This window comes from Equus asinus, chromosome 20, assembly GCF_041296235.1.
Source record: "Equus asinus isolate D_3611 breed Donkey chromosome 20, EquAss-T2T_v2, whole genome shotgun sequence".
Taxonomy (NCBI): Eukaryota; Metazoa; Chordata; class Mammalia; order Perissodactyla; family Equidae; genus Equus; species Equus asinus.
In genome coordinates, this window is record NC_091809.1 from 12,444,420 (window position 1) to 12,462,283 (window position 17,864).

The window sequence follows — 17,864 nt, forward strand, 5'->3', positions numbered from 1 at the left end:
GTGGCTGTGTCAGGGCCTCGCTCCTCTTCACGGCTGCATCGTGTTCCAGTGTGTGTACGGATATGTTGTCTGTATCCATCCATCCATTGATGGGTTCTTTTCTTTCTAAACTTTTACAACTTTATTGAGGTTTTTCTTTTTTTTTCTTTCTTTTTTTTTTTTTGAGGAAGATTAGCCCTGAGCTAACTGCTGCCAATCCTCCTCTTTTTGCTGAGGAAGACTGGCCCTGAGCTCACATCCGTGCCCATCTTCCTCTGCTTTATATGTGAGATGCCTACCACAGCATGGTTTTTGCCAAGCGGTGCCATATCCACATCCAAGATCTGAACCAGCGAACCCCGGGCTGCCGAGAAGCAGTACATGGCTCTGCTTAGCCACTGGGCCGGCCCCAAATTATTTTTCTTCAAAAAAATTTTTTGGTTTTGGGAAATTGGTTATCTCGAGGCACTCAGAGCACGATTTTCCCCTAACTGGGGCCCCCCCTCCCCAAGGCCGGGTCAATCCTTTTGTATATAATTTGAATTATGTCTGTGACACACAGCTCAAGTCAGTGGTCTTGGGGGACTCAGAGGTCCCCCCTGCCCGTCTGGACCTACAGGTGGGACCAGCAGAGTAAGAGGGAAACTGAGGCAGGCTCCCCGAGAGAGCCAAGACCCACAGAGACCAGGGAGTCACCGAGACTCCCCTGCAAGTTGATGGCCCCTCGCTGTCCCCTGACCAACCGGGGGGAGGGGGGCCAGACCTCAGGGAGGACCAGGTGACCTCAGGGTCAGGAGGTGGCCCCGGCCCCAAGCCTGGATGGCCCGCCTGTGCTGGCCTCGAGACCTTCCAGTCATGGGGGTCAGGCAGCCCCGGTGGTCGGGGAGTAAGGGTGGGGGTCTTGGGGAAGACGCCCGGGGTGGGGTGGACATGGCCACCCTGGGGGTCCGTGAGGCCTCCGTGTGGGGGGCAGGGGAGTAAGGGGAAGGAAGCCGAGACCCACGCTCGAGTGACCAACAGTCCCGGTTTGCCCAGGACGCCACGGAGGCAGGCCTTCCCATTTCAAAGCCGGGACGCACCGGTCCCCAGTGACACGTCAGGCCAGAGGGGGGCTTGGGGAGGCCCAGGACACGGTGCACACGGGGCCACCCTCTTAGGGGACGTCGGGCAGGTGTGCAGCTCTGGGGCCTTTCTTGGTGGGGACCCCATACCTTCTCCCTGCTCCATCCACCCCAGGGTGGCCTCCCGGTGCCTGTGGCTGGGGGGTCTCCATGCTGGCCCCGAGCTGCAGCCCCTCCGCGGGAGTTCAGAGAAGGGGTTGGGGCCCCCAGGTCAGAGGACTGAAAGACGGGGTGTCTGGGGAGGCCCCCCGGCACCGTGCTCCCGGGGTGCGGTCCCCATGCCCTGGAGCATTGATCCCAATGAGATCCCGCGTGCTGGAGAGGCCTGAAAGCAGCCTGGGGTCCCGGGGAGGGCTGTGGGGCTGTTGGGCTGTGCGCAGGGGCCTGGGGGACCAATGCTGCTTTCGGAGGACAAAGGCCGCGAGCTCCCTGCAGGTGCCACCACCCAGAGGCCGGGGTGTCCCCCTTTTCGAGGGAGTGGAGCATGGGGCAAGGCTGCCCATCACTTGACACCCAGCCAAATCAGGACAACCACCCCACACTGGCCATCCCCGTCCTGCGGCCAGTGGCTCCTGGGGGAGGGGGGCACCTCAGGTTTGCATTGGGTCTTTTAATACAACTTTTAATAATCTGGTTGATCATGAAATGCAACGCCCAGTTCTAGAAACAGCAGCAGAAACAGCAAGAGACGAGACTTTTATACAAAAAAATTCTTTGCTTACAAAACATATGCAAAAAAAGCTAAAAAAACAAAAACAAAAAACCGAGAGACCAAAGGCATCCTCCTTGCTAATTTTCTTCTACGTTAATAAAAAAAAAAAATCTTATAACTAATGTTCTTTTTATTTTCCTTAAAAAAAATATCAGGCGTAGGCACAATTTGCTGGTGGCTTCAGAGCAAGCCAGGTCTGCACGCATCTCCCTCGGGCGAGTGACACGCTCCGGCTCCTCCCCATCCATACTTAAGGCATTTTCTTTTCTGATAACGTGTGTATTCCTTGCTTGTTGTCCGACTTCGTTTCCAAAAAAAACAAACAAACAAACAAACGCTCCTCGCGGCCCGTCCTGGGTGGCGGGGCCGGGACACAGTCTCCGGGACCCGCGTCCCCGCCGGGGTTCCCGCGCTCGCAGCCTCCCGGGTGGGTGTCGGCGCGACGCTGCGCATGCGCGCGAGGAGCGCACCGGCCAGCCCTCGCCGAGGATGGAGACCGGCGCCCGGCGGGAGCGCCCCGGGCTGCACCGAGGTCGGGCACTCGTCCCTCGGCGGCGTCCCTGTCACATGTGCCCGGCAGGGTTGTGGGCCTCGCTCAGGCCTGGGTGGGCGGCCGACAGGACCATCTGGGGGTCTCCGACCACGCCCGACACCTTCTCCTCTTCCCGTCGCTTCAGGCAGGCGGCTTTGGGGTTCAGGTTACGCTCTGGGGGGAGGGGAGAGCACTGTGGGAGAGGGTCCCCCGGGAGGGCGAGCACGGCGGGCAGGGCTCCAGGGGGCGAGTGGGGGCACGCGTGGCCTCCTTTTCTCGGCTTGCCCCCTCCCCGGAGGGGAGCTGTGAGCCACAGATCGGGGGTTCGGGGGCGTCAGTCTGAGTCCCCCGCGGAGACGTGGGCAGAGCGCCCGGCGTCTGCGGGGGCGGGGGGGCGGGGCGGCCGGGAGCCTACCTCGCACCTGCTGCTCCAGGCCCAGGATGACCTGCACGGCCTGCTGCAGGATCAGCAGTTTGGTCTGCGCCTTGTCCGACTTGAGGTGCAGCTGGCACATGCGCCCCAGCTCCCGGAAGGCCTCGTTAATGTCCCGCACGCGCACCCGCTCCCGCGCGTTATTGGCCATGCGCCTCTCCCGGTCCCTCAGGTCTTTCTCCTCCAGGGACAGCACCTCCTCTGTACTGCTGGGTCACAGCACCGGGGCCTCTGTTAGTGACACGCGGGGGCGGGGGTGGGGCCAGGGCTGTGGACGGGACACCGACTCGCTGTGTGTGTGTGCGGGTGCAGGTGTGTGGTCTGCAGGTGCGTGGTCTGTGCAAGTGCATGGTCTGTGCAGGTACGTGGACTGTGCAGGTGCGTGGTCTGCAGGTGCGTGGTCTGTGCAAGTGCGTGGTCTGTGCAGGTGCGTGGACTGTGCAGGTGCGTGGTCTGTGCAGGTGTGTGGTCTGCAGGTGCATGGTCTGTGCAGGTGCGTGGACTGTGCAGGTGCGTGGTCTGTGCGGGTGCAGGTGCGTGGTCTGTGCGGGTGCAGGTGCGTGGTCTGTGCGGGTGCAGGTGCGTGGTCTGTGCGGGTGCAGGTGTGTGGACTGTGCGGGTGCAGGTGTGTGGACTGTGCGGGTGCAGGTGTGTGGACTGTGCAGGTGTGTGGACTGTGCAGGTGTGTGGACTGTGTGGGTACAGGTGTGTGGACTGTGCAGGTGTGTGGTCTGTGCGGGTGCAGGTGTGTGGTCTGTGCGGGTGCAGGTGTGTGGACTGTGCGGGTGCAGGTGTGTGGACTGTGCGGGTGCAGGTGTGTGGACTGTGCGGGTGCAGGTGTGTGGACTGTGCAGGTGTGTGGACTGTGCAGGTGTGTGGACTGTGTGGGTACAGGTGTGTGGACTGTGCGGGTGCAGGTGTGTGGACTGTGCGGGTGCAGGTGTGTTGACTGTGCGGGTGCAGGTGTGTGGTCTGTGCGGGTGCAGGTGTGTGGTCTGTGCAGGTGCAGGTGCGTGGTCTGTGCGGGTGCAGGTGCGTGGTCTGTGCGGGTGTGTGGTCTGTCTGGGTGGGTGGGTGGTCTTTGTCAGGGTGTGGTCTGTGTGAGTGGGTGCACATGCTAGCGTGTGAGCTCACGTCCACAACCACATGCTCCTCTGGGTGCACAGGGCACGCGTTCTGGAGCAAAGGGCTCGGGTGTGCCTGCGTGTGTGCCCCTGGACCTGCTCTCGGCGAGGCTGTGTGATGGTGTCTCAGGGAGACCAGGGCCTCGCTGTTCCTGGGATGTTTTCTGGGGATGGACGCAGGGCCGTGATTCCCCAACCTGGGAGTCTACAGGGAGCCGGGCGCACCCCTGGCCACTCCATGCGCCCCAGGACGGGCCAGGAGGGGGGGGGACCTGGCCCCCTCCCGGGAGGACGACCTTCCTGCTCAGAGCCGTGCGTGCTGGGGGAGGGGGAGCTGGGCCTGTCCTGATTTGCCCTGGGTGAAGAGGCCGCGAAGACAGGCTCAGCAGACAGCGGCCTGGGTCCCCAGAGCCCAGGACGGGGAGACCTCTGGGGCTGGGGGGGGGCCAGGACACTCAGAGTCCCACAAGGAGCCAACCAGCTCACCCCCAGGGGTCTCAGCGATGTCTGCCCCACACTGGGCTTTGCTGGCCCGAGGACGGGGCCTGGAGCGGCTGCCGTGCACCCTGCCTGTGGGCCTGACTCTGGCCGGCGCCTCCCGAGCTCCAGGACTCTGGTTCCTTATCTCTACGGCGAGTGACCCCGGTGGCGGGTCCAATCTACTGGACACTAGCGAGCCCTTCACACAGGCAGGGGTCTGGACCTGGTGCTCAGACACCTGCGCCCCTGCCCGCCAGCTCCTAACCCCGACTGGGCTCAGCAGTGGTGTCGCCGGGTGGCCACAGACAAGTGACTTTGCTCTCTGCCTGTTTCCTGGGGAGGGCGGGGCCGATCACAATGGGACGCCCGCCGTGCCACGGCTGTGGCGGAGGTGAAACGAGCCCGGGTGGAGGCCTGAGACGCGGGGACCCCTGGAAGCTGAGGAGCCGGGCACCTGCCTCTGGTCGGACCCCCGGGCCCCATCTGGTGCCTGTGGCCCGGCGGCTGCTGCCCTCAGGCCCGAGTGAAGACAGCCGGGTGGCGGCACGGCCTGGAGCCCAGGACAAGCGCACAGACCAAACTGACAGTGAGGCCTGGAGCCTGGCGCAAGCCTCGCCTCCTCCTCCCTTCCCTCAAGTCCTGACGGGGGCTCGGGGGAGGGGAGGCTGCGAGGCTGCAGCCCCGTCGTGCCGGGGTGCCGGGCGGGCAGCAAGTGCGAGGTGAGGAGGGGCTGCCGGTGGTGGGAGCGGAGGAGACGCCGGCTGGGGGTGTGGGGGAGGGGCGAAGCGCAAGAGGCAGAACAGAGAGGCGGGCGTGGGGACATGGCACAAGGCCCGCGGCCGTGCAGACGCAGAAACTCGAGCTGAGGGACAGCGGCGGGCAGGCCGGGCCCCAGCTCCCGTCCAAGCGACAGCGCTGCAGGAGAGAAGAGGTTAACGGGCGCAAGAGGGGGCGTTAAGGAAGCAGCGGGGGCGAGTCCCGGGGCCTCTCCGGACCCCCACCCAGCCCCGAAGCGGGGCATGAGCCCCCTGGAGGTGACAAGGATGCGCTCAAGGGCCCGCGGGTATCCACTCAGAGCAACAGTGATGGGCGCAAGGGCCCGGGGGGCACTGGCCTCTGCAGCCCGGCGATGAGCTTCCTGAGAAGGAAGGGCTGGGCGGGCGGGGGTCCCTGGGGTCTGGGGACACTGCTCTGAGCCAAGGTGCCCAGGTCTGCAGGCCAAGGAATCCAGAGTTTTGTCCTCCCATTCCAGGAGGGACACTGGGGCCGGGCGGAGGGCCAGTGGGCCACGGGGTGTCAATGCAGGAAAAAAAGTCAATGCAGAAAGGACAGCCACAGCAGAGAGACGGTCACCACAGCGGGGAGGGTCACAGCGGGGAGGACAGTGGTGACAGGGGAGGACGGTGGTGACAGAGGGAGGACGGTGATGATGCAGGGGGAGGACGGTGGTGACAGTGAGGGGAGGACGGTAGTGACAGAGGAGGGAGGACGGTGATGACTGCACGGGGAGGACGGTGGTGACGGGGAGGACGGTGGTGACAGAGGAGGGAGGACGGTGATGACTGCAGGGGGAGGACGGTGGTGACAGGAGGGGAGGACGGTGGTGACAGTGAGGAGGACGGTGGTGACAGTGGGGGGAGGACGGCGGTGACCGTGGGGGGAGGACGGCGGTAACCGTGGGGGTAGGACGGTGGTGACAGTGAGGACGGTGGTGACGTGGGAAGGATGGTAGTGACAACAGGGAGGATGGTGGTGACAGGAGGACAGTTGTGACAGGATGGTGGTGACAGCAATGGGAGGATGCTGGTGACAGCAAGGAGGACGGTGGTGACAGGGAGGAGGATGGTGGTGACAGTGCGGGGAGGATGGTGGTGACAGTGGGAAGGACAGTGGTGACAGCAGGGGACAATGGTGACAGCGAGGGGAGGACGATGGTGACACTGTGGGGAGGACAGTGGTGACAATGGGAAGGACGGTGGTGACGGCAGGAAGGATGGTGGTGACAGCAGGGGGAGGACAGTGGTGACCGTGGGGAGGTCACAGCAGGAGGGGAGGCCATCCAGGCCGCGGCGCGGGCAGCGGGGAGGGCGCGGCACCCCCACTGACCTCGCACCTGCTGCTCCAGGTTCAGGATGACCGACACGGCCTGGTGCAGGATGAGCAGTTTGGTCTGGGGCTTCTCACTGTTGAGGTGCAGCTGGCACATGCGCCCCAGCTCCTTAAAAGCCTCATTGATGTCTCGGACCCGCAGCCGCTCCCGCGCATTATTGGCCACCCGGCGCTCCTTCTCCCGCTCAGCCTTCTGCTCTGGGGGGAGAAGGTCGTCCTCGTCCTCGTCCGGGCTACGGGGCCGGGGGCCAGAGGGAGACAGTGAGCGGGGGCACGGGGTGGCCCGCCGACGGCCTCGCAGGTGGGCGCCATGTGTGCGTGTGCGCGCGTGCGTGTGCGTATGTGTCCTGGTGGGGGCGGGAGGGGGCGGGAGGGGCCGGCACCTGGTCCGGGTCCGGGGAGGCTTCAGCTCCTTCTTGTCCTCCTCTGAGGGGTCGGCGACCGACGCGTTCTCCTCGTCCTCCTTCGCTTCCCGCTTGATGTCACCGGCCGAGGTGGCACCCGTGCGCCCGAGCCCTGCAACAGGGCCTGGGTGAGGGGCGGGGCCGGGCCGGCCACCAGGGCCCCCGACCAGCCACTCGTGGGAGGGGAACGAGCTCTCCTGGGACAGCCGGGCCTTCCGCTGCCAAAAATGAAACCAGGATCCCTGCCTCACGCCAGACAGACTGAGGTCTGAGATGCAACAGGTGAAATGTGACCTTCAGGAGGACCGTGGAAATCTCACTGTGGCTCACGGCAGGGAACCGCGGCTTAGAATGCTAAAGAGCTGCTCTCACAGGAAGAAAAGGAATCGCCAACCTGACTCCACTGAAATCGAGAATTTCTCATCGCCGGGATAAAGACACGCCAGGACAGAAGATGTGCGTCACATATAAACCAAGAGAACGGGGCCCAGAGGACGTCGGGCGCTCCCCCAGACGGTGGAGCAGAGGACGGGCAGCCGGCAGGGAAGCAGGGACCCGAACGGGAGGTTCAGCAGGGGAGCAGGCGCGGCGGGCGGCTCCACCTCCTTCATCTGGAGGTCATGGACCGTGAGTCAGGGCCCAGCGCACCCATCTCCCGCCTGGATTCGGCAAGATCGAGGGGCCTGACGCTCCTGACGGCCCGTGAGGCACGGCCTCTTTGGGAAACGCCTGGGCATTCCCTGGACAGGGCAGGCACATGCGCACACGGAAATCCCACAACTGGAAACCACACTCGAGAGACTTCGGCATGTGTGCCCCAGAAGACACATTACGGAATGTTCCAGAAGGCAGCCAGCATGAAAGCAGAGTGCGAAAGGACCTGACACGCAGCGCAGGGGACCCAATGCCAGCGCAAGCCAGCAGACAGGTGGGAAGACAACACAGCGGGACGTGGGCTATAACGGAGCCCCGGAGCCATGATGACAGAGAACGAGGCTGACGGCGCGGCTACGCGGACCCCAACCTCGCAGAGACGCAGTCAGCAAAGCGCCGGCCAGTCCTCCAGCAGTGAAGGGGAGGAAGGGAGGGGATCCTGGGATATGACAGCACAGCGTCCCCCTGGCACTGGACATTGGGGCCGGATCACTGTCTGGGGGGCCACCCTGAGCACTGTGGAGGGTTGAGCAGCATCCCTGGCCCCCCCCCACTGGATGCCAGGAGCACCCCCAGTGTGACAACCACAGATGTCCCCAGACGTCACCCACTGTCCCCAGGTGAGAACCCTACAGTGCGTTGACATTGAGAAACACAAGGAAGCATTGACTCTGAACTGAGGCTGGTTTTGGGGGGCAGGGGGACAGGGAGGCACGAGAGAAGCTGCCCTAATGTGGGTCATGTGGTGGGTCCCTGGGGTGCTGGACGTTTAGGCAGCGTTGTCACACACACGTGTCCTGTTACTGTCACGTGACGTGGAATATCTTTCATGAAGGTGACGGGGGGGTGGGTGGCAGCCCAGCTCAGCCACTGCCCTGCAGGGAGTTCCCGCACCCTCTCTGGGGCTCGGTCTGCCCGCTGGAGCAGGGTAGGGGTTGATGGCCTGCGGGACTGGCCACTGTGAGATTCAGGTCCCGGGCCCCAGTGGGCACGGGAGCCCTCCCCCTGCTGCCTCCCCCCTCGAAGGCCTCCTGCCAGGCGGACAGCGTCCTGCTCGCCAAGGGCCCCCCTCAAACGCACCATGCCCTCTTCGGTCTTGAGAGGTACCCTCTCTTGACCTCACCCCCCACTTGCCACTGCCAATCCTCTGCTCCCCCGGATGGTGATGTCCCAAACCCACCGACCCTGCCCCGGTCAGCCTGACCCCACCTGGGTCCTCACCCCGGCGTCCCACACAGTCCCACCTCCTCCGCCTCCCACGGCCGCCTGTCCCGACCCCAGCCCGATGCTCGGGACCGAGCTCTGCTCCTCCCAGTGACCCCGTGCAGGGTCCTGGCTCTGAAGTCCAACGTGGGCCAGTGATGCTGGACGTCACTCTGAATTCCGGACCCAAATCCCACCGCTGCCGCCACATCTGCAAATCCATGGGCTCCGCCTTCACACTACCAGGAACCCACTCACTGCTCACCCCTCTGCAGCCCTGCCCAGGCCGACCCCCGGCATCGCCTCCCTGGACCAGCTCGTCCCTTCCCCTTGGTCCCACTCCTCCACCTGCAGCCCTCCAGGCTCTCCCTCCCTCGGGGGAGAAGCCAAGTCCTCCCAAAGGCACCCCAGGCCCGTATGACATGCCCTGTCCCCTCCCTGCCCTCGCTCTTCCCACTCCTCCCCCTCGCTCCCTCTTCTAGCCACACGGGCCTCCTCGCTGCCCGTCTAACACACTCGGCCTGCTCCTGCCCCAGGGCCTTTGCATGGCTGCACCCTCAGGTGCCTGCCCGCATTCGCTCATCCCTGGCTCTGCTGAAATGCCACAATCTTGCCCCCTCAACTTTAAAACTACAAGACCCCCTGCAACCTCTCCCGGCCCCCCGTCTCCCCCACCAGAACGTCACCTCCCAGCGAGGGGCTCTCTCTCATTCCCTATTTTATCCCAGTGCCTAGAAATGCCTCAGACATGGCTGATGCTAAATACACAGGTGCCGGCTGAACTCAGAGCAGGGGCCACCACAAACCACAGCCTCGCTTGCTCTGAGGCTGCGCCCAGAGCGCTGGGCCCCACTTCCCTTTCGAAAGATGCTGACCCACCGGTGACCCTGCCGGCCTCTCGGGCCTCCAGGTGCCTCTGATGGGGACCGCACCTGCCGGCTCCCACCAAGGCAGACACCGCTCCCCCACCCCCAGCTGGGATCCTGGGCACCTGGTCCCAGTGGAGCTTCTTGCCTTCTCCTCTGCCTCAGTTTCCTCAACTGGAAACGGGGGTGGGACAATCCTGAGCCCGTGGGTCACCGTGAGGGGCTGGCAGGTAGCATGGGGTCCAAGCCCCAGCCCTGTGCCAGGCAGAGAGCAGACGCTCGGGGCCACGTGGCGGTCCTCAGACCCCCGGTGATGAGCCCTCTGTGTCCCCTTTTTCCAAGGAGGGACGTAGCTCTGTTGGGAGCTGCCCACCACCAGTGGGTCCCACCCACGGAGCTGGGGTGCAGGGGACCCGTGTGCAGGCCGCCCGGGCCAGGCCAGGCTGGGGCTTACCGCTGTAGGAGTCAGGCGGCCGGGAGAGGTCGGGGAGGGCGCCAGGCTGGCCAGGGAGGGCCACGTGGCTGTGCAGGAGGCCACCGCTGCCCGCCGGGCCGTCCTCTGAGGGGCCGCCTCCGACCTGCGGATAGGGAGGCGGTCAGGTTTGCCCGGCCCGCGTGCCCACCCACCCGCTGGCTGCCCAGCCGCCCTGCCCGCTCTCACCAGGCCGGCGTGCCGCCCACCCAGCGGCAGGACGGGGCCGGTGAAGCCCGGGGCCAGCGCCCCATGGCCAGGCAGCAGCCCGTGCACGTCACCTGCCGTGCCCACAGCGTGGCTACGCAGCACGTGGATGGCCTCGTCCAGGTGGTCCTCCATTTTGCTCTGCTGCGGGGGGATGGGCGTGAGGGGTCTGGGTCGCCGGGACCCCAGGCAGCCCCGCGCACCTTCGCTGGTCACGGCCGCAGCTCTGACCACCCCCAGCTCCAGATCTCGTTCCCAACACATCAACTAAGTTTATTCTTGTCCAAGCAGCCTGCATCCTACTGCAAATTCTGCCCCCGCCCCACCAGCACACCCACAAGCAGCCCTCCACCCCCGCGCCGGGCAGGAGGCTCACCAGGCTGTGGAGACCCCCATCGTAGCTGGGCGATAAGGCACCGGGGGCTCCTGCTCGGGGCCACTGTGACGTCCCTGCAGGGAGAGGAGGCGTGAGTTGGGGGCTGGGGCAGCGCATCCTCCTGGCCTGACTGCGGGAGGGAGGCCGGAACCAGGACCACTGGGCAGGGAGCCCACTGCCAGCCCGCGATGCCCAGATGGCCACACAGGGGCGCCACACCCACAGACTGATGGCAGGGACCGGAGTCAGGCTCAGTGCTGGAGGCTCGCAGGCCCACCACGGACCCCTGGGGTCTCGGGCTCACGTTTAAATCTAGCTTCTCGCTGGGCCAGGGTGCGAACCCACCAGGCAGGTTCCTGTCTCTGAGCCTGTCCCCATCTGCTGGACCTGACCCCTCCTTTCCCGTGGGGAAGGCGGCTCAGCTAGACGAGGAGCGCAGAGCAGGGCTGGCTCCTCCCGGTCCCGCAGGGCAGTCGCCTGCTGTGAGAACCACAGAGGCCAGGGCCGGGTCTACTAGCCTTATAATGCCACCACCCCGCCTTCCAGAGACCCGCGGCTCACGTCCCCAGCTGATGCTGGGCCCACCCTCATGGCGACAGGGGCCGGGGCCGAGGCATACAAGACATAGAGTCGGTGCCTGACTAACACACGTGGGGTGGACACACGCCAACATATGCCGTTTGGAGTCTGGGCCAGAGCCAAGCCTGAAGCCCTGACCCCACTGGGTCCCCAGCCCCCCATGCTGACACAGTACAGACCACCACCTCCTGCCTCCTGGCCTTTGCCGGCGCAGTGACGTAAGAGCACTGGCTTGGAGGCCCCCTCCTCCAGGGAGCCTTCCCGGATGCCCATGGGAACACATGCTCTGAGGCGGCTGGTCTGTCCAGCTCGCCGCCCGCCCCCCCCCCCCCAGCACCCCGCACAGACCTGCCAGGCCCTGGGGGGAGCCCACGGGGGGCGAGGGGCTGGATGAGAAGTTATTGCTTGAGTGATCCGGGGAGTAGATCTGCAGTGGGGACGAGGAGAGACAGGCCACGGGGTGGCTGGTCAAGGGCCCACCTCCTGGGGCTGCCAGCCCGGCCACCCCCACCACCCGCTATGCCCATGCCTCACCGAGGCCAGCGCCTTCCCGAGGGCGTCCCCAGAGCTGCTGGCCGTGGTCCCGCGGGAGCCTGTGGGTGCAGAGACGTGAGGCCCAGCCTCCGGGAGGGAGCGCCCGCAGCACTGGGCCTGGCCTGCATCCCCGGCTGAGGGGGAGCCCCCTTCTGTGCCCGGCTGCCCCCCACACACGCCCCCAATTTTGCTCTGGTTGCTGCCTGACGTCCCACCACCTGCCTCCATTGAGGCCACGCTGTGAGGCCCTGAGTGATCGAGTCCCGTCTCTGGGCCTCAGTTTCTCCAGATGTAAAATGGGGACACTCTCCTCAAAGAGCTGCTTCCAGATTTCTGGGAGGGGGTCTGAGGAGCCGGAGCACGTGTGCGGGTGTGAGTAACAGGGTAGCTCCCGGCCACCCCCCACCCCCTGCCGCCACTAAACACTTCTGCGCCCGCCCTAGTCTCCAGCTCGGAGAGTGGGATCGGGGTAGGGTGGAGGGGGCATACCCATGAGGCTGTCAGCCCCACTGACGGGGGGTGTGTGGCTGGAAACGCTGCCATAGGCAGCCGTGGGGGCCGAGGAGAAGGTGGACACAGCCGGGAGCCCGCCATTCACCTCCGCTCCGTGCAGCTGGTAGCCCTGTGAGCGGACGGGGCGGGAGGGCGTCAGACGTGGTGGGAGGGCATCAGAGGGGGCGGGAGGGCTCCAGAGGGGGTGGGAGGGCATCAGACGGGGCCGCCCTCACCCCGTGCCCCAGAGCTTACCAGGCGCTCGTGCTGGTGCAGGCCGCCAAACCCGCCGCTGCCAGTGCTGCCCACAGAGCCGCCCCCGCCCGGCGGGAGGGGCAGGGGGGACGAGCTGCCGCTCAGCATGGGCCCGAAGCCGGCCTGGCCGGGGGCGCTCCAGAGCTCGGCCGAGGGGTGCAGGCTGCCATCTGCGGAGAGGGGAACGGTGAGGGGCGAGGGGGCCCAGGCCCTGCCCCACCGTCCCAGGCGAGCCCCACGCACCTGCCACATAGAAGGGGGCAGGGTAGGCGCTGCCGGGGGTCTTGGCGGACGGGTAGGCGGTGGCGTCCCTGCCGTAGTCGTCACCTGAGCTGGGGGGGTACACCTGCAGGCAGGCGAGCACGGTCAGGTGGGAGAGGCCCCTGCCCCGGCCTTGCCCTCCGCCTGGGCAGTTGTCCACCCACCTCCCCGTCTCCCCGTGGTGTGCCAATGTTTCCCCCAAGACAGCCCCGTGTCAGCGTTCGATGCCCTGGGGGCACTGCCATCTCCTTCCACTCTTCTTTCCCACCCTCAACCCCGGCCTTCGTGGACTGGAGGCCCTGCCCAGGACACCTTTTCCCTCCTTAATCCAGCAAACGCCTACTGACTTGTCAAAGCCCAGCTGGGAAACCCCCAGCACTAGAACCTCCCGGGGCCCCAGCCCGGGTCACACAAGACCCTGGGGCCTCAGAGGCCAGGCCCTGGGTTGATACTGCGGCCTGACCGCCCCAGGACAGTGGGATGGATGGGGTTCCAACATCAGTACTGACTCTGATAGACTGGTGCTGCCTGGAACCGCGGCCGGGCCCAGCGGGAAAATGCTGGGGTCGACTGGTGGCGCCTGCCCTGGCCGTGGGGAGAAGGCAGGGCACACGTGCCGAGGGCAGGGGTACCAGGAAACCAGCGTGGGGGCAGGGGTGTGAAAAACAGGGATCCACGATACAGTCCTGTCTTAGAACAGCCTGCACCTGACTGCGCCTCCTAGCAGCACGGCAGCCTCTGCGGCAAACCCTGAGCCTGGGGCCAGCGCGGGGCCAGACAGAGAGGCCGGGGGCGGCCCTGTTGGGGAACCAGCAAACTGCCTTCCTCCTGATGTGAGGACGTCAAGGGAGCCCACCCTGCAGGCCGCTGAGGGCCCTGCGCCGTCTGTGCACCTGGCACCCCGCCAACCGCCAGGCAGCGGGGCGGGGACTCAGGGTGGCACGACCAGGGCGGATAGGGCAGGGCCCTTCTGAACCGGCCCCCGGGACCCCCATCCACGCCCTTTCCAAGGCCTCGGACACAAGAAATGCTCTTCTCCTAAAGCGACAGGCATCCAGGATAGACCCCAGGAATAAGCCCCACCCCTCAGAGGTCGGGCTGCGGCCTTGGGGCCAAGTCCAGCCGAGCCCATGGGGTTCGGGGTCAGAACCCACAAGGAGCCCGCCCACATGCAGACCCACACATGTGGCCAGTGTCCCACTGACGTGCTGGGTGGCCTTGGGTGGGGAGGGCCCTTGAGCCTGGGGACAGGAGAGGCGCTGGCCTGTGGGGTGCCCACCCCGTCCCCCGACTCACCGAGGACGGGAGGCCCGGCGGCACCTTTCGGACTTTCTTGGGCTGCGAGTCTGTCAGAGCGAGAGCAGAGAGCACCACGTCTGGCCTGGTTCCTGCCCCGGCTGCCAGGGGTGTGGGGGGCCCTCCACAGCCCCGGGGACGTGCCTGTCACGGGGGGGTGGCCAGGTGACAGCCCCACCCTGCACCTTGGAGAAGGACCCTGGGACTCTCCTTTGGACAGAATCACTGACCCGTGACCCAGCAGCCCGGCTCTGAGGGTGTGCGGGCACCCCAGGCAGGGTGCGAGGACTCAGAATGGAGCCGCCCACCCCGGCTCCCCGGACGGTGGTCCTCGCTGTGCAGACCCCCACTAGCTGACAGCTGGGGCCCCGACCCCTTCTCCCTGGGTTTTGCGCATGCGCCCAGCTGGGGTGGGACCAGCCTACGCACAGCCTTCAGACGCCAGCTCAGGCTGGAGGCCAGGATCCCTTCTCTAAGATCTGGGGGTGACTTGCTGTCTAAAGTGGTGCCAGGCACAGAGCTCAGATGCTGGCCGTGAAGGGTGAGCTCACAGAGACAACACGCGTGTGCAGAGCTTCCTGCAGCCCGTGGGACGGGGACTGACAGCGCGGAGGTGTCCTCAGACACAGACGAGGTCGGGCACCAACGGCCCACGAGAACCCATGCGGGACCCCCCGCTGCAGTGTCCTCCCCGGAGCGGACAGCAGTGTCCACGGCTGCTGCCCAGTGACTAATGGCTCCGCTTGCACTCACTCCTCGCCTGGGTCCCCCGCCATCTCCCCAGCGTCCCCCCGCCCCGGCTGCCCCACTCACCAAGGCCACCATCCGCGGCTCTCCGCCGAGTGTGCCCGGGGTAGGAGGAGTAATACTGGGAGGCACCCTTGATGCCCGAGGGTGACAGCGGCCCGGGGCTGCTGAGGGCCAGCTCGCCGGGCAGGAAGCCGGCCTAGGAGGAGAGGGAGGCGTCAGGAGGCCGGGCTGCCATCCAGCCCCAGACAATTTCGGTTAAAGAAACACCTCATGCAAAAGGAGGCCGCAGGGACCATGTGGGGTGACAGTGGCCCTCGCGGGAGCCCCTCTGCCCTCTGGGGCTGCGTCTCTGCAGACAGCATCATGGCCACACTGCTGCTGTCACAAAGGGGAGAGAAGCGGCGGGCTCGGGCACACCGGGGTCAGGAATTGCCTGGGGCAGCGTGAGATGGGCTTTCCGCCCTCAGGACCAGGCGGGTCCAGCCCTGGCTCTGCCGTTCCCGACCCCCATCTCCCGTCTGTATGCCCATGGCTCAAGGACGGACAGGGCCCTGTGAGTTCCGCCCGTGGCCCAGGGCCTGGTACCCAGCTGGGGCCCAATAGCTGCGTCTGCTGCTGCCCTGGCTTGGGCACAGCGTGCACACAGGCGGCGCCACCTGGGACAAGGCCTAGCGCACCGCGAGACCTGGGGGCTGCAGGTGGGGACACGAGGGAAGGCCTCGGGCATCAGGGGAAAGGCCCAGGGAGTGACCGGGACAAGAGGCCATGCTGGGACCGCGGTGGCCACCACCGCTCCTGTCGGCCGCACAGGGGGCCGTGGTGTGAGTCCTGCCCGGGCTGGCAGCCTGTGGGGCGAGCTCCCTGGGAGGGCAGGCAGCTTCCAGGATGGCCTCAGTTTCCCCATGTGCCACTTGGGGGTGGGCGGGCGTCTCTTGGAGCCCCTCCAGCTGCGCACGGCGGCCCCAGGTATTCCCCACCTCTTGCTTCCTCCCCGTCCACACCCAGAGGGCCCGGCCTGGCCCACGGTCCAGCCCTATTTCAGCTGCTGCTGGAGAGTGACCAGCGCTGGGCCGACTAGAGAGCCTGCTGCAGGTCAAGGGGCGGGGGACAGACCGTGATGAGCTTGTTTAGAACTAAAACCTATGGGGGGAGTATACGGGGGGAAGGGGTCAAGGCCCCCCAGGCTCCCCACCTGCGCCGCCCCCTCCATTCTCCGGGCTCCACAGACTGAGCACACCAACAGGCCCACCGCTGCCCCCGCCCCGCAGACGTGGGCCTCACCTGAGTCAAGCCACCAACACCCGCGTCTCTCCCGAAGGCGGTGTACGCGCTCCGCTCACCGCTCTTGCCTGGGAGGGAGGAAGGAGGATCACTGGGAGCTGACCCCAGGGATGGTGTGTCCCGAGGGGCTGACCCAGTGCAGGGAACATGCCCGTATACAGCAGGTGCTCCATAAGTGCACAACACCCAGAAAACCATGGTGGGAAGCTGGTCTCCCCATCAGCCTGGGGGACGCTGTCCCAAGATGACCCTCAGAGAACTCTGCAAACCCACGAGGGCCCCCTGACGTCACGTCCCGTCCCTGAGGGGCAAGAGCACTGAGTCGGGCCCCAGTGCCCTTCGCAAGCTTTGGTTTCCTCTGTTCAAGGTCGTGAGGTGCCACCTCCCCAGGGTGGGGGCTCCCAGGGGACAGACTGGGGTGCCTGGTGCCTGCACGGTTCAGCACCCAGGCTCCCGGTGCCACCCCCAGCTCCCAGCCAGTGCTTGGCTTGTGAACGAGCACATGACATCCCTGGGGAGATTGATTCAAGAAACCTGGGGAAAAGGGGCCTTTTCCCCGTGTGGACAGATGAGGCCTGGGGCTCTGAGGGTAACAGCCTGACCGAGAGAACAGCTGGTGTGGGTGGACTCCCAGGGCTGCACGGATGCCTGGATCCAGCCTTGCCTGAAGCAGGTCCCTGGATCAATCAGGACCTGAGCCATTTAAGTCTGTTTCTGGCTTAGGCTGGGCACTAACGTGGACTGCAGGTGGACCATGACCAGCCCTGCTGTGAGCAAGGAACGAGAACACTCTGCCGACTGATTTGAACTATTCTCAAACTAATGGGGAAAAAACCTGTAATTTACTTTAGAAGGATGATAATTCTGACCAGACTCCTGGAGCAAATGCTGCTGGGGGAGGGGGGTTGGGGGGATGGGGAAGAGGCGCCCACTGGCTGTGCCCTCCAGCCTGACCTCCGTGACCCCTCGGAGCAGGTGGCACTGGGCCCGTTTAGGGATGAACAAACAGAGGCCCGGAGGCCAGGGGGCGTCCAGCCAGTGAACGGCCAGCAGGCCAGCAAGTGAACGGAGGCGACGCCCACACCTCCTCCCTCCCGGGGCGGCATGGGCACGGCGCCGACGGGGCAGTGGCTCCCTGCGAGACGGGGCTACTGTGCATACAGCAGGCACCAAAAAGGGGTCTCCTGAGAGGAAGGATGAGGGGTGCAGGGAGAGAATGCTGAGGCTCTAGAAGGGGAGCTGTGCGCATACAGCAGGCGCCCAATCCATGCACCAGGGCCACACACCAGGGCGTGAGGGCAGGATGAGGACCCTCCTCAAGGAATAAACCGCCAGACGGGGCTGGGGCCACACAGGGACAGGCCAGGCCCATCCTGGGGCACAGGGCACTCGCCTCCCCCCTGGCTGCTGGGCTCAGCCTGGGCTCCCCGCACCCACCCCAGACTGCTCGGCTGCAGGGCCGGGTGGCGGCCTGGGACACAGCTGGGCCCTGTGCACCCTGCCGGCCAGGCCACCGTGGGAACTGCCCGCGTCAGGAAGAGGCAGGAGGAAGGAACAGTGAGGGGAACCTGTGCCGCGGCAGGTGCAGGGCCACCCCGGGCCACACGGCTCCGAGCGCGTCCAGTCCCGTGCCCGGCAGGCACCATCCCCTCGGGGTCCGGGGCAAAGGCTGGCCCCAGAGTCCTCCAGACCCCGTGTCCCTGTCAGTGAGTCCCGCCAAGGGTCCACAGGTGGCCCGTCCACT

At 65.8% G+C, this 17,864-nt stretch overlaps 1 protein-coding gene across 17 annotated transcripts in view; it reads right to left on the reverse strand.

Moving 5' to 3' along the window:
* Positions 1-1,706: 1,706 nt before the first annotated feature.
* TCF3 (transcription factor 3) overlaps positions 1,707-17,864 on the reverse strand; it is a 35,441-nt gene continuing 19,283 nt past the window's right edge. Inside the window, exons 6-20 of one of the 17 annotated variants that reach the window (XR_011496086.1) lie at positions 16,121-16,188; positions 14,903-15,035; positions 14,090-14,139; positions 12,776-12,878; positions 12,533-12,702; positions 12,275-12,407; positions 11,786-11,844; positions 11,600-11,678; positions 10,673-10,746; positions 10,279-10,440; positions 10,072-10,195; positions 6,874-7,006; positions 6,488-6,683; positions 2,760-2,986; positions 1,707-2,518 (exon numbers count right to left, since the gene is read on the reverse strand). Coding sequence is in view for 10 of the 17 variants with exons in the window: in XM_044753615.2 (XP_044609550.2) it covers positions 2,376-2,518; positions 6,488-6,723; positions 6,874-7,006; positions 10,072-10,195; positions 10,279-10,440; positions 10,673-10,746; positions 11,600-11,678; positions 11,786-11,844; positions 12,275-12,407; positions 12,533-12,702; positions 12,776-12,878; positions 14,090-14,139; positions 14,903-15,035; positions 16,121-16,188 (1,667 nt within the window). In the remaining 7 variants the exon portion in view is untranslated. Of the gene's footprint in view, positions 2,519-2,759; positions 3,009-6,487; positions 6,724-6,873; positions 7,007-10,071; positions 10,196-10,278; positions 10,441-10,672; positions 10,747-11,599; positions 11,679-11,785; positions 11,845-12,274; positions 12,408-12,532; positions 12,703-12,775; positions 12,879-14,089; positions 14,140-14,902; positions 15,036-16,120; positions 16,189-17,864 lie in introns of those variants that run through there. The other 16 variants (XR_011496083.1, XR_011496081.1, XR_011496084.1 and 13 more) reach the window with 16 other exon arrangements.